The following is a 16,708-nucleotide window of genomic DNA, read 5'->3' as shown; positions in this document are numbered from 1 at the left end:
TCAGCATGATAGCTATTAAGTTTCATTATTTCGTGGTAAAAGTAGGTATATCACCTCAAAAATAAAGGCAGCAGAAACACGTTATTTAATGCTTCTACATGAATGACCTTTATTAAAGCATCAAAATTCAAAAAACCGAATTGAAATCGGTCAATGCATTGTGACGTAGTGTCAATTTTAAGATGCTCATAAATGGAATGCAAATCTGCCACAAATTGCTATAATGACAAAATTGGCACATTTCGAGATTTTGAAGGTTTATTTGGACACTTGCTTGAAAAAGCAACGTTAATTTAAGTATCACAGGTTAATTGCCTTTTTTTTTTAACTTCGTCAAAGAAAACAAAATTAAAAAATCTATCATTGAATAATTATAATAAATTAACCAAATATACTATTTTAGCAATTCCGGCCAATCTGCAGACAAATAAAAGTTGAAAAAATGACTAAGTTCAGCTAATTAATATGCAAAATTGATGCCAAAAGAAAACCGTACATGATATCAGGGTGCGGTTTTTTCACAGACATATGTATACAAAGTTCTTTCAATTGATAACAAAAAAATACACAAAAAGTAATCAATTATGCAAATTAGCTTATTACAGCTAATTATGTATTCATGATATTATTATGTAAATTAGGCATGAGTAATTTTTTTTTTTTTCGATATTTAATGAAAGTCTTTTCATTCATCATGAATTTGTGAAGTATGAACCTGTTATGATGTTGAGTAAATAATCTGCAGTTAATTACTTTAATATAATACAAAAAATACAAAGTTTGACATTTTGACGGTGTCTGGAATAGAATTTTCATTTTTTCTGTAAATATGGTATGTGTCACCATTGCTCAAAGCCAAATCCGGAAAGTAAAAATAAAAATTCATTTGCAATGAGACTTTAAATTAACATTTTGTTATCTGGATTAACATGGGAAGAGAAACGGTAAACGGAACAGCCCCTCTATTATACCGCGTATACAAAAATGGTGTGGCCTTGGACACACACAATGGCTTAGAGCTATTGTGGTTTGGAATATTACTCCCTTTAAACTCATTTAAAAAATGTTTTGTTTCAAATCGTTTTCCTCAAGTGTGCCATTCGTTGTCGACGGAAATAATTTACATGCTTAGAAAGATTAGTATTTCAGCTAAATGGTGGTAGATCTTGATTTTTCAGAAGGCCTATATTTATTGATTTATGAGGGATCTTCAACAATCCATAAAAATAGGTAGTAGCTCTTAAACGAAGCAATATTTATTTAAAAAACCCGATGGTAGTCACAGAAAGGTTTCACACACCATATATCAAAAATTCAAACAATTGTGATAAATAGCACATATGAGGAAATTAATTTTTCGGCATGGATGTTTGCCAAAATTGAACAACTTTCATTCGCGCGCTTTTCAATTTACTGTTATGCTTGCATGCACAGTGTGGCAGAAGTATTGTGCAGCCACTGTGACATGCCTAGTAAAAGTGACCATTTACATTTAGGGATTGCATGTTCTTGTATACCTGTTTCTTGGTGTCTTTTGTTTTTAGCAATCATATCATATCCGTCTCCTCCATCAGCAATAAAGTTAGTTGTAAGAATCCGATACCACTTCTTGGGATCGATAGGTTCGTAAACTGGCACAACACACTCAGTGCAAAGGGCTGCAGCGCTGAAGACTCGATGATTTTTGGGCTTATTTAAATCATAAACGACTTGCAAACCTACGTGAGAAAAAAATGGGATGATTTGTTTTACTCTACCTTTACTCCGATTGCCTTTATTCCTCCTCTTACTCTTCTTTTCCTTCTCTTTCTCACCCTTCCACCTCTTCTTCTTGTAATTGAAGTACTTCATCGTCTTATACTTGTTCATCTATTCTTCTCATTATTCTCTTAATACTTTATCGTCTTTCTTATACTTCCTTTTCCCTTTCTTCTTTATTTTTTCTTTTACTTCATCATCTTCTGCTTCTTTTTGCTAGTAATCTTTACCTTTTTCCTCCTTCACCTCCTTTTGCTTCCCCTCATTCTTTTTTATTCTTTCTGCTTCTTATTCTTTCTTCACATTTTGCCTTAATATGCATGTTATTTTCGATACCAATTGATTCTTTAAAGTAGTTATACTATATCTAGCTAAGTCTTTCCAGAATCTCTGGTAGTACCATTGTTTCTTTAATATAATTAATAATATGTGTTTATGTTTATGTAAATTATAACAACCAACTAGCATACCAGAGAAATGCAAGAATCGTCCGTGCACAATTGATTCATATTCCGAAACGGATTTTTCCAGGGCTTGTAAAAGGTATTTTCCTTGTATATCTAAAGTATCTACGGTACTACCATATTTAAATATGTCGGTCACATCCGAAGCATGAATTTCACCTGAAACAAAACATATCGAATACAAATTGAACACATAGTAATGGGCATAAAGTAGTCGTGCATGTAATATGCTGACTACGTTATATCTTTTGACCAACTGAGCGATTTTCAGGTTAAAATGTTTTCACCCGTATTAATCAATATTCAAACGCCATGATCGTACGCCCGACTATCTATTCAAAATCACTCTCCTATAACAGAGCGAGGTCCATTATTGACCAGTATTGACGATTCAGCACATACGAAATGAACGTATGGACAACGTAGAAAATGCACAAGATATGCCCGTTTTACAATATAATAAAAGACATTGAAAGATATAGAACATACGAAGGAAGGTCTAATTATTAATATGATTCATGATGTGTGGAAATTTGACTTCATCCATACGTAAGGTTTATACATACAGATTGTCTTTTGAAATGTGTGTGATATTGGCCGTCACGTTTTGGACACCAACGGCGTATAAAACAAATGCAGGAAAAATATCATTTTGAAAATAAAGTACTGATATAGGCATGAAGTAGTCCTTCATAAACATAATTTTGTTTCCATCATAATATTCCGGAAGCACTATAAACAATTATTTGCAAGCGGCTTGTTAGTCATGTTTTAAAATCAAGTTCAGGTTGAATTAAACGTTTTAATATAGAGGCCGCTCGAAAACCTATATAGACGTCTGCTTTTGATCACAAGCGTTTAAAGTCACAAGAGGGCTAAACGCCGTATGCAAAATCGTTGCTTGAGATTGTACATCCTCAGGCGATCCACACGTATGTTTAGAACGTACGTATCGCGTACCTCGTGTAGAACACCGCAATCTCTCTACTACCTTCATCTATTAACCATAACGAAAATTAAAAATTAAAAACCAATGAACTTCACCAACCCCTGCTCTCAAATATTTATCGTCAGCCATACACCCATGTAGGCAACGCATGGTCCTAAGATTGGCCAAAGTCATTTGGTTGTATATTTGTCACCTGCTAATACGAAATGAGGGTAACGACGCAAGTTGGTAGCTCCGAGACACACTGACTACTACCCGGGGGGGGGGGGGCACATCAAAAAATTTTGGTGGGTATGCTCCCCCGGAATTTTTAGGTGGTGGGTCTTTGGGAGCTGACGGCGTACCGGTAAAACAGGGTCTTTCGGAGCTGCGAACCGGGCTGTGAACAAGTAAAATGGGGTCTTTTGGAGCTGCGAAAAATCAAGGGTCTTTCTTGGCTTTTTGGTTGAAAATCGCCTGAAAAAACAAGAAATATGAGGAATGAGAAATTTGTGGGTCTTTTAGAGCTGAAATTATCAAAATCAAGGGTCTTTCGGAGCTGTATTTTGGTCAAATATAGGGGGTCTTTCGGAGCTGCGAAACCCAAAAAGGGGGGTCTTTCCGGGGGAGCATATCCGTATGGACATTTGTGTTGAGTGCCCCCCCCCGGGGACTACTACTGCTTTGGTGTTTTTTGTTTCACACACACACACACCTGTTTAAGCCAGCTGTGTGTCTGCATGTCTTCTGAATAGGGGCACAATTGGCCATTCACGAAGGATATAGCAGGTCACATTAAGCATCGTGAAAAGTCGATCAGAAAGCAGATGCCCATTTTAGTAAAGACGAGGGTCAAACTCAAGTTGTGTCAGTTTTTTACGCATAAAATTACCTGGTTGTATCGATTGTCTTATGTTACCAGCATTCATTAGTGCGATACTGACATCATTCCAGCGGTCCTCATTGGGGACCTGAATGTGTTGCTGTACCATGGCGTCGGTTATGAGGTTGCCGAGGTTGCATTCTGTACGACGACACGACTGATCATCTCCGTCTAGAATTACGTGTGTGTTTCCAACGTACTCTGTCTTGTATTCTTCCACTTTCTGTGCCCATTTGCGGATCTCCTGCAGAGTTTCGCCATCTGTATGAAGTAAGACAAGATATCGATAATATATCGATATATAGACGCAGCTTCCAGTGTACTTCTTATGTACAGCATATACATGTAATTATTTAAAATGTATCAGCGTTATTGAACGGACATGTACGGATTATCCGGTATTGGATTCTTGTCCAATTACTACCACAATTGATCAATAAGCACCTTGTAAATCAAATTTTGTGATAAAAGCTAATCCTTCTCGTAAAAAATATCATCTGCACATTGGCCTATCATATCACCATTTACTAGTGCAGGTAACTTTAATTATGTTAAAAATGGTTTAGAAATTTAATAATGTTGGAAATTATTAAGATACATCACATTGATCGCATCAAAATACGGTCGATTGTAGACAATAAATTATACTTGCCTTGCTCAACGTCTTTGTTGAGGAGTATCGGATTGGATAGGTCCGACCAATCCGTTACCTTTCCATTGTCATCAAAGGTAATATCAAATCTTCCTAAATATTTTCCATATCGATATGCCTGAAAAATAGGTATAAATGTATTCGGGTCGTAGTCTGGGCTCACACGGAATGGATAATCATACTTAGGCACGTCGTCTGAGGGCGGGGTTCCTGCAAATTAAGGTTATTAATTATTTTAAACTGTTGTGATTTGGTAGTTCACAGCATCTTACGAATGGTAGTGAGCTTTGGCAAAAACTGCATTGCTCAATTCATAGCGAGTGTGTAGAAGAATTAAAATATCACAGATATACTTTTATAGGTGCTGTGGTTCTTGAGTTACGTTGTAAAGAGGGCTGAAACAACAACACTTTTGTAAAACGTACATAACTCATTTACAACAATAAATTAAGCAACTTTGCAAAGTATGCGATTTGTAGATTGAACTTTTGCAAAACATCAAGGTGTTAGTTTTCAATAATATATTGATCTAGATAATGAAAATCGATTTTTAGGTTGCTGCGACCAACAATACCTGGTCTACCCTTAAGAAACGAGTATTATCTAGTGGTTGAAGGACCTGTCTGCATTAGCTACCCTAGAAACATTTGACGCTACTGCAATCTATATTGTACAGATCTAGTAATATGACACCTGGCAACAGATGGGCATTCTTGCAATAACTCTATGAAACGTATAATCCGTGAAGTGTATTACGCAGTTCGTCGAGCACGGGTAACGACCACGGCATAATTGGCGTTGCACCGTTAAAATATCGGCAATATTGCCATCTTTAGTCACGTAATACACAGTGTTGCGGAATATTTAAAGATTATTGATGTTGTCAGTATGTGGTACTCAGTTACAGAGGATACATCAATATATGAAGAGAACAGCCCATATTGATGTACTTTTGAGATAATTTTGAAGGTATAACATCAATCACATTCTAATCTCGCCATAAATGAAGTAGCTTTACCTGATTATTTTGAAGTGAGGTCCCCATGTCCTTACATAAAATTGTTCTGCAATAACTCCACCATATCATAATACTTGTTAAAATGTACAATAACCGGTCAATGCCTCAAAACCTTTTTGAAAACCACAAAAGAAAGCAAATTTTCCACCAACCTGTATAAAAGAAGAATTGTTCATCACCACCAACAATGACATCAATTCCCTCCACAGTTTTGGCAATACGTTCATCAACCACAATACCGGAATGGCCCAGAGCTATGATCTTATTTATGCCTTCCTTATGCCTCAGACGATTGACCTCGCTCCTGATGGAAGCTTCTTCTTCCAAGAATACTGTATTACCTAGTATTATTAGATGATGGAAATAAGATCAAATACCAGTACAGGGTGTATCAAAATGATTGATATCCAGCTTTGTTCTCTAATAAAACGACTGCTTCTTCCACATTCAACATTGCATCCTCTTGAAAAGACTACAACTTATAGTTCTATGACCTTTTATAACATAAATCTACATAATAAGGTGGGTGTTATCCTGCATGTTGATGTGGGAGTCTTGACCATGCTCACTGGATGGGTACCAATCATTTTGATATACCATGTAGAACCATAATAGTATTTTGTTAGCTACATGTCTATGTTACCATGTGTATACGTCTTTGACTCTCTTTGGTTCAGTTTTTACATGTACCTTCAAAGTTGCATTTCTATAGCCTACTTGTCGATTCCTAACTGTGGCGCAATAATCTTCTAAATGAGTCGCGTTCGATAGAATATATTGTATACAGAACAACACAGAGTAAATACAGTATTTGCAATCCCTTTGTATATTACTCTTTGCTTGCACTTGAAACAACGTTACTTTGTCGATTGTACTTGCAACGTTAAATGATATAAGCAGTATGATCTTAATCCATAATGAATACATAAAGACAGGTTGGAGGGTGCATAGTGCTTGCTCTCTAATATTGCGTCTATAGGCCTAAAGGCGAATACTTGATAGGGTTTCATTTTCGCCCATAATATTATTGGTTTCAATTAGAACAATACACGATCTATGTTAATATAATTGCGAATATTGGGTTCCTTGACTAATTTCTATTAATTAAGACCAATATCTAAATTATTAAGAAGTACATTGCAGTGTTTTAGTTAAATGGCTAAAGCCTGAAAAATATGGCTCTGCCATCCAACTTGTCTTAAGTAGGCCTAATGTGATAATGTTTTGTAGTAACTAGAGATCTTTACCTGCTGGTGAAATTTCTCCTGTATTCCAATAGGTGTATCCAATGATGGCAATCTTTTCCCCTCCTATTTCAAACACGTGAGACTTTGTGTATAGGTCTTTCAGGACTGCCTCCTTGCTGTCGTCAATGTTGCTACTAACAACGGGAAAGTCAGCGTTACGAAGAAACATGGATAATCCTTCAGGTTTATTGTCGAATTCGTGGTTACCTATCGCCTATGGTAAGACGAAATATATTCAATTTAATATAAAGATATCGAAAGAATAGGCCCTATCGAATAAACTCAAGCAGAATGGTGTAACAATTGAAATGGCAGACATTTATTCATTCATTCATTCATTCCTTTATTTGTTTCACTCATCATATAACAATAATAGAATACATAATACGAATTTACCAAATACAATACGGTATGTGAATAAGGAATCACAGGAAAGGCCAAAAGAGGCATGAAAGTATGTGATTCCTTGTTTGATTAATTCATCATTTGACATGTACGCATATTGTCAGATCAATGAATAGCTTACAACAAGCTGTCATATCCTGATACGAATTAACCTAAATAAACATTTAAAAAAGAAACGAAATGCTGGTTCTAGGTGACAGAGGAATAGGTCTCTAGTTCGATTCCACAGCCAAACATACCTATCATCTGTTTTATTGTATTATCATGCAAATTGTGGTATCTTATGGAGTGCAGAATTTTAATTAATCGAGAAAGAGTGACGTAGTGTTCGATAGCGGCGAAACCACATACATACTTTAATAGAAGAAGCCATTCCGGGCTGTAAATTGTCTTGGTAAATTTTTGGCGGGGGGGGGGCGTTATTTAAAGCTCAAGATTATTGAAATCTCTCTTCTGTCCCGCCACTAAAACGGAACAACAGTTTATTATGCAACTTCAGTGAAATGAGCCTAATTATTCCGATGCAATTATTGTCTAGACACGAATTTGACGAACACGCGCGCAGTGAGATGTATAAAAATAATACAAAATTCTACGAACATACGATTCTCACCGAATTTTCTCCTAAATATATAAAAGGAAATGACAATTTCAACCTATCTAGTAAGTAAATGTCAGAGAATAATTTCAGAGGATGATTTAAGTACTACCCAAAACCCACTGGGTTAACTATAGGGTCCACAACTTATAAGTTCCCCCTAAATACTTTTTAAAATAAATCGAAAAATATTTGACGAAATGCAAACGTGTAAAAAGCTTTAGGTAGCCTCATTTGTTTTACCCATATGGGCCAAATTATAGCACCGCACGTCATTACGTTCATTATGTAAAAAAGAGACCGTTTTAAACAGTGTTAAAAGTTGCTCTCAAACAATACAGTAGGCCAGGTCTATTCATGTGTTTGTTAAAGAAAACCTGACTTCTATGGACTCAGGTGCAACTTTTAAAACGGCCTCTTTTCTTACAAAATTAACCATTGCGACTTAACGCAATGACGTGTGACGCTATAAATTGGTCCACATGTGTGAAAACAAATAGGGCTATACATGTATATACCTTTTTACATTTTTACTATGCGTAAAATATTTTTAAATTTTAAAAAGTATTAGGGAGGAACTTATATAAGTTGTGGACTGTATAATTATGTAGCTTTACATTGCTGAACCATCGCATTTGGTGAGATTTTGAAAACAAAGCGCAGTTAACTTAAATACAGGTCTGGACCATGGATTTTCCATTGACCCGTGTGTCCCTTAAGGATCAAAGAAATAAAGACAAACAGAAAATATAAATGAATGGATGGTACTGTACAGAAAAGTTATCTAGCAAATGTTATCGGTCATTCTCTATCTTGCCAAGGTCAAACACTTATTCGCTACAAATGAAAAGCTGACTGAAAAACAAAACAAATATTGTCTGTTTAATTGGTATTACATCATGTGTAGTATTGCCATATAAACAGCTTTCGCTCTTACTACTCATTAAGCCCGATTCATGATTTGTAATCTAATCGAATATTCGATGCGACAAGTATTGGTTAAAACGCTGCTATTCTATATCCAGTCAATGTATCTTCTAATTGATGTTTGATGTTTTTCTTTAGTGGCAGGATTTCCCCGACTACTAAAAAAAACCCACTCATTGTAAATGGTAAGCAAATTCGAGTCTTTAAACAGGTGTGTTTTTATTCCGTGCCAAATGGAAACGTTTGTTGCTAGTGTTTGAATTTCTTACTTCATTCAAGCATCATGTCTTCTTCTATTTTTTAAACAACACATGATATAAACTACAGAGTATTAAACTTGCTAGCATCCATTGTGGAGGAGATTATTTTGTCGTGCCTGATTAAAGTCCCATTCAGTGATCCCAGTGTATGTCATTCAAATTATTATTTGGTATTTTTGAAATGAAAATTGGGCAAAAATGAAGTGAACAGCAGTATTGACGAAGTTGAAGCGCCGTTCAAATACATGTAGCTAATTTATATACTGTCAGTATATAAATTACAGATTCATGTAAATTTTGTCTTAAATACACAACTTTTGGCTTAATAACTAGCAGGCTATATTAGCACATCTGTGACAATGAAAAAATCTGAATTTTGATGATTTTTACGATCATTAGGATGAGCAAATCACTGAATGGCCCTTTAAGCACCGTTTGTAAGGCGGGTATAACAAAAGATGATTAACTCTATTCAAATAGGATGTAACTTTAATATTGTAAATGGTAAGCAACTTCAAGTCTTTAAACAGAGAACTATACTATTTGACCTAAAATGACGCCTCATATTTCTTACACCTCTTGTTTGTAGATGTTATACATTATCTTAATACATTTTATGCGAATTGCCCCATTCATGAACACCATAATATGTAAGATAAGATTGAAAATTCTATATAGAATCAAGAAGTATGAATCGGGCCTTACGCACCTATCATAAATATTTTCAAGGTCATTATTATATTAAACTTCGTTAGAACGACGTTATCCGTGTTTGTAGTGTCACTCGATTCAATAACTGTTGATGCAGCAGTTAACTTTCCCAGCACTTTCCTATTGGTTTTGCGTGTCTTTAAATATCATTGACACAATCAACAGCTTCATTCCCCATTTTTCTTCATAACAATTGAGATTTTGGGATCAGAAGAAAGCTCGTAATTGTTTCATTAATTACTCCAGTGCAATGTAACGCCCGAGATATATTTTTACTTAAATGGTGTGAACAAACACGTACTGGTTTGTGGTAACCACACGGAAGTGTATATACTGTTCTATGGGGTATTGTAACACACGGTTTTACTTCTAATATCAACATCACTGGAGCAACACGTTATTTCAATGGGAAGCCTCAATCTAAGAGGGAACATAGAAGATGAAAATTCGAACTACGCCTCTTTAAAATAGATACACGGAGAGAGCACATGGCAGACGTCTTTTGTACTGCCCATTGGCGATGAATAGCGAGATTAGTAAAAAGAGACTCTCTTATGGTCGATCGATTGCTGGGATTCCGAATATAGCACAAGTAACCTGGAAGTTACACACAAATTATGAGCCCAGTTGTTATTAAAACGACCCATTGAATATGATTAAGATCGTTTAAATTAAAGATGATTAATTCTATTCAAGTACTCTACTTGAACACGTAGAACAAGTAGAATCATTATCTCTTCTCAAATGAAGTTTAATACGGCTTGTTGTTTACAATTGGGACCGCAATACAATGCATCAATAACCACATAATTAGCTTTCTAATTATGCAAGGTAGTACAAAATGCATATCCTAAACCAATCTGGTTATCCTCCTGTAAATTAGTGTAGGGTAGCTGCAGGTAATATGGGAGAGATATAGCTTAGAGAAGGTAAACACTTTAAGTTGATTTGTTAAGTGTTTAGAGACATCAATTGTGCTTCTAGAAATGCAGTTTTGGAGTCTGTGTGTCAAACTCTTGGAAATCAATGCCAAAAAGAGTGAAATTGCCCAAAAAATTATGTCGTTTTTTTGGCCTGATATAAAATCAATGACGTCACATTTTATGATTGTGTATCCAAAACTCTGGTACTGAGGGGCATTTGTCATTTTTATGATCTTTAGGTGATGGGTTAAGCTTATCAGCAGGTAAAATTCCACTGACAAGTGGCATTTTCCTTTTTATGAATGATTATTTTCTCTGATTTTCAACTAAATGGGTGCAGGTAATATGGGACACATAGGAAATTGTGTGCATTGTCAATGCGAAAAGCAAAACTATTTAGAAAATTGAATTTTCTTGTAGAAATTTGCATTTAACATTCAAAATCATGTAACAAAAATCTTTTTAGAACAAAATAGTGATTTTCTGAACTTTTTGATTTTCATCATAGAGATAACACAGTGTCCCATATTACCTGCACATGCAGGTAATATGGGACACTTGACGATGACGTCATTTTGACGTCATAGCGTCCAAACAAACATAAAAACAAGGTAACATTTCCTGTTTTATTAATCTTAAAGGACAGGTTGTTCATCATAACAATCTCTTGTGGGCATATCTTCTTTAGTTTTTATGCAAATAAGCTAAACGTCCTTAATTGTCCCATATTCCCTGCAGGTACCGTATAATTAAAACAAGGACCATCTATAAAATTGATACAAGCTATTTTTTCAGAACAAACATAATCTCATAATTCAAATATACGCTATAGTGATATTTTAGACATATCGAATTGTATTCTGAATACGAAGAATGTCCTTCTGATATCAAATAATTTTGATTTTTTGAAATTCGCAATGTAATACACATTTTACGGCAAATTATTAAAAAACACACAAAAAAAAAATCCATATCTTAAATATGAAAGGTCAAGATATCAGTTGATCATCGGATTTTCCTCCCAGCTGCATACACTTTAAGAATATATCATTAGATTTATAAAATTTACTTCGAGGACTGATATCAAAAATGTGAAAAATATCAAATTTTAACAATTTATTCAGAATGCAATTCGATATGTCTGATGTGCTCTCATGTCCCACAAAAATACCGTCGAAACGCCAGATCCCTTAAAAACATTCATTTCAACTCACATACCGTACGTTTCATTACATACAAATGAGTAAGGATGACTGTTATATTTCTTGTTATCACATTATTATACGTAAATTCGGGGTCTTGAAAAATTCTGGTGTGTACAAACATGTCCCTCATCTTTTTACGTAAAAAAGGACAGTTATGATTGGTGGGTATTCAATACCATAATATAGTTACTCTTGCAAAATTGCATACTCCACCATCGCTTGTCATATCATCATAACTCAGACACTGGTCGTATGCAACTGCCGCGTGCAAATATACAGACAGGTACCTGAACTCATTTGTCCCTCAAGCTGTATTTTATTAGTTCCGTCGTTAATGTATGTTTTCATTCCTTTTCTAGGGAGTGCCTTTGAATTTTTTGAGTTTTTGTATTATGCTTGTTTTCTAATGTATTTTATTGTGATCTCATGTGCATGTAATTTCCAGAAATGGATTAATAAAGTTTAACTTGACTTGACTTGACTTGACTTGTATAGGCATTGGGTAAATTCTTTAAAAAAATATTTTTATACAAATGATATTTTGATGATATTAATTGGTTTATTGATATGTTGATTGATTAATTTTTGTTGACTGCTTACTTTAGAATTCCTGGCAGATCTGCCTGAAGACAGTTATTTTGATTGATTGATTGATTGATTGATTGATTGATTGATTGATTGATACCTGTTTTGTATCTTTTTTGTCTTATGCTTGTTCTCTAATGTAGTTTATTTATGATCCAGAAATGGCTTAATAAAGTTTAATTTGACTTGACTTGACCATGATACCATGTGATATTTTTTGCAAGCATTTGTTGCCAAATATTTTGTCAACACTTTTAAGTGTTGCTAAACGTTAATACCCATTCCTTAAAAAGGAATGGGTATTAACGTTTAGCGACGTTTTCACGCATTTTTGTGGGAGCTGAGATGAGTACACCAGACCTATCGAATTGCATTCTGAATACGAGGAATGTCCTTTTGAAATTCGCGATATAATACAAATTTGATGACAAATTATTAAAATTTGATATTTTAACGGTCGTCGAAGTAAACTTTATAAATCTAATGATATGTACTGAAAGTGTATGTAGCTGGGATGAAAAGCCGACGATTAATTGAAAATTTTGACCTTAGATATTATTTTTATACATTCCCCCCCCCCCCCCCCAAATAAATTCCATATCTTCAATACGAGAGGTCAAAATTGATCGTCGGCTTTTCTTCCCAGCTACACACACACTTTCAGTACATATCATTAGATTTATAAAGTTTACTCCCGGTGGGTTCAGTTTGTATTTAAAGGTAGGACGTATGACCGTTCCAGGATTTGAAAATGACCCCTATTTCACGGGGAATCGAGGACATTTGCAGCAATTTTACCCCCTATTTTGCGCGAAATCAAGGAAAATTTGCCCCCAAATACCTCCCCTATTTTTATCATTTTGAGGACGCATTTTCATTTCACCCCCCTTATTACGAGGAATCGAGGACATTTTTTCGAAATAAATACCCCTATTTTTACCATTTCAAGGACGCTTTTGAATTTCCCCCTATTTCACGGGGAAATGAGGACAATAACGAAAACTGTAGCGGTAAAACGCGGACGAAAGTCCTAGAAATACACCCTATTTTCCATTTCAAGGACAATTTTGCTCCAAAAACACCCCTAATTTGGACAATCGCGAACAATTTTGTCCTCGAAAATTCCGCGGACATTTCTTGAAAAGTACCCCTAATTGGAACCATCATGCGTACACATTGTCAGTGAAGACTGAACCCACCGGGAGTTTACTTCGAGGAGTGTTAAATATCAAAAATATTATTTTTTAATCATTTGCCATAAATTGCGTATTATATCGCGAATTCAAAAGATCAAAATTATTTGATATCAGAAGGACACTCTTCGTATTCAGAATGCAATTCGATATGCCTGATATGCTTTCATGTCCCACAAAAATACTGTCCAAACGTCCATACCCCATCCCTTAAATAATATTATAATTATTAGAATATTTGCAGTAAGTTATCAAGAAACGGGTTTTTTTAATGTTACAAATGATGTCGAAAACGTCCTCGTATATCAATGTAACTCACGTCCCATAACATGTGTCCCCGCTGAAGCTAAATACCCCCGCACAGACACGAATACACCGACACCCACCCCTCACCCCATCACACCTACCAACATACACTTACATACTTGCCATAACATCGTATCGAGTCCGGTTCATATAATACGATATCGCCTCATCTTTATACACAGTAAACCATAGGGTGCCTCCAAATTGATTCCCCGCGTCCAGCAGTAACAGATTTCCACGTCGTGCTTCCACATCGGCACGAATCTCTGCTATCTTTGTATCCAACCGTGCCCATCCTCCAAAACACAGTCCTTCAGAGGATTCCTCCACCGAGCAGTCATTCCAGTCTTTATTGAATTCTTGAAAATGGCTTCGAATATCATTAGTATGGAGAACGGTTAATGTAAAGTCGGCCCATACAGTGGACCACGGGCATAAAACCGAAAACAATGGCAGCCACGTTGGAATAAACAGAGTTTTCCAGAAAAGAGACATTTTTTGTCATTTCTAAAGGCTTCCAAAACTTTGTTTGTTGCCCAGCTGTTGTACCAAAACTGATTACCACTAAAGCAGTGGAATTGGAATTACTATGACTCTAAATACCCTTATAATCTTATTGTTATCGGTTGTTTAAGATAACCCTATTTAGAATGTGTGCAAAGAGTGAACGTCTATTATAGTTATAGTCAAAAGTATATCATTCACCTCCTTGCTATGACCATGCTTAATTTATGCCTGCTATAATTTTTGATGATGCGTTCTCCAAGAAAGTACCCCAGACACAGTGCTACAAAACATCTTCTTTTTGTCCTTTTTCATAAGAAAAAAGGCATTTGAAATTCTTCATTTTTTTTGGTTGTTGTTAAATTTGATTATTCCAGTATACATGTATAGTAGCTTTAATATAGTACCCATTTTGCCTGATTTGTAAGACATGTCACCAAAAGGAACAACCTCTTACATGTATCACTTCTAATTAATAGAGGAACTCGATGCAGTAACTAGGCCGATCAAATTGACGTCAATGTGCCCAATGTTTCAATTAATTGCACTCAGCATTACACGTACATATCCTTAAAAAGTTTTGATAGCAAATTTTAAAAGCTGTCAGCTAGAATTGCTACTGTTTTGTTCACACCATATGTGACGTATCATGTCAAAAGGAGACACTTTTGGGCAGGTTATAAATTTTGAGGTTTTTACATATCTTAAATATAGAGTTATTTTGCTCCACAGCGCCGTTTTCCCCAATAAAATCGGACATTCCTAAGCGAAGATTATTGAGTTCGTAAGTTACGGTATTATAAAATTGGAAATTGAGATATCGGCCTTTAAAAATATCATTGGCAATGTTGAGAGTAGGAATTACCTTGAAAAGTGTCTCAAAAAATACACGATGCCAGTTATATTCCGGTCTAAAACTATCAGACAATAGTTTTAACATTAATAACATCACAAATTCGCAACAAACAGAAATTGTGAAAAAACCACACCCGGGCAGGTTTTTGATTATTTCTCCATTTACGATCCTGCCCAAAAGTGTCTCCTTTTGACATGACACGACATATGTCATTTTTGACAAGTTAACAACAGGTGGATGGTCGTGTGAACATTACATTGTGCCCTCTAGGCTCTGGGACTTCTGTGGATGGAGTGAAATCTGTATATATAATTTTTGCAGCAAGCTATGTTCACTTTCAGTTTTACTATGTTCTAGACTCTGATTATCATGATTATATTTTTCTGTTATTTTAAATTACTTCTTTGCACTAAAACTAACAGCTTAAATTAACATGCTAAAAATTTATGAAGTGAAAAGAAGTAAAGATTAAATAGGACACAAATATCAGTACTTGGTGCCTGACCATAGTCAGTCAGACACTAAATACCCTGGGCAGTCTATTAACTCCTTGCATGCTCTAATGATCGAAAATTCATCAAGATTCACCATTAACCAAGGTGAAATTGTTCCTACTGCACAAAGAATAAAGGTTTAGAAAATATTATTAAAGAGAAAGAATAATTATCTTGATAAGAAAATATTAAAAGAAGAATATATGCCTACTAATGTATACCCAGGTATATGAAATCATGCGCGTATTTTTTTTTTTTTTTTGGGGGGCTTTGGGCGCCAGCTCCCGGGGTAAAAGCAGGGGCGGCCAAAAAAATGGAGGGGCAGCGGAAGAAGAAGGGCGGGAAAAACAGGGGGGGCAAAAACGAAGGGGGCGGCAAAAAAATGAGTAAATAAAAAAGGGCGGAAAAATGTGATAAAGCATAAAATTTTTTGAAAAAAATGGTACTATACATCAAACTGTGCTGCTTTTATGGCACTAGCGCCCCTGATCCCCCCCTTTTTTTTTTTTTTTGCTCTTCACTTTTTCAAACGACCGAGAAAAAAATTGGGTCAACCTTTTCGGGCTGTTGAGGAAGGAGCCGGCAAAATTGAATTTTCTTCAGCCCACACCCCCCGGTTGGGGCGGCCACGGTACGCCACTGGAAATCATATCCCTGGTATACCAGTTGCACAGATGTCGAGGGAAGAAGGGAAAATGTTTATTATCCATGGTTTGCTTGGAGTTGGAGCTCTCACGCTGAGAGTGTTATGTGAGAATACGAGCAGGGAAAGAAAGAAGATTAATTAAGAA

General features: G+C 35.5%; 1 protein-coding gene across 1 annotated transcript; it reads right to left on the bottom strand.

Moving 5' to 3' along the window:
- Positions 1 to 4,194: 4,194 nt before the first annotated feature.
- On the bottom strand, positions 4,195 to 7,728 carry LOC140157755 (5'-nucleotidase-like). The gene is made up of 5 exons (XM_072181002.1): positions 7,711 to 7,728; positions 6,951 to 7,164; positions 5,856 to 6,044; positions 4,682 to 4,895; positions 4,195 to 4,294 (listed from the first exon to the last, which is right to left on the bottom strand). Exons 1-5 carry the CDS (start codon positions 7,726 to 7,728, stop codon positions 4,195 to 4,197), a joined length of 735 nt encoding a protein of 244 aa, XP_072037103.1.
- Positions 7,729 to 16,708: the final 8,980 nt, after the last annotated feature.

The sequence above is a fragment of the Amphiura filiformis genome, chromosome 7 (genome assembly GCF_039555335.1).
Source record: "Amphiura filiformis chromosome 7, Afil_fr2py, whole genome shotgun sequence".
In the NCBI taxonomy this organism is placed as follows: domain Eukaryota; kingdom Metazoa; phylum Echinodermata; class Ophiuroidea; order Amphilepidida; family Amphiuridae; genus Amphiura; species Amphiura filiformis.
Note: the sequence above shows the minus strand (reverse complement) of the source record. Positions and strands in the feature narration are given on the sequence as shown.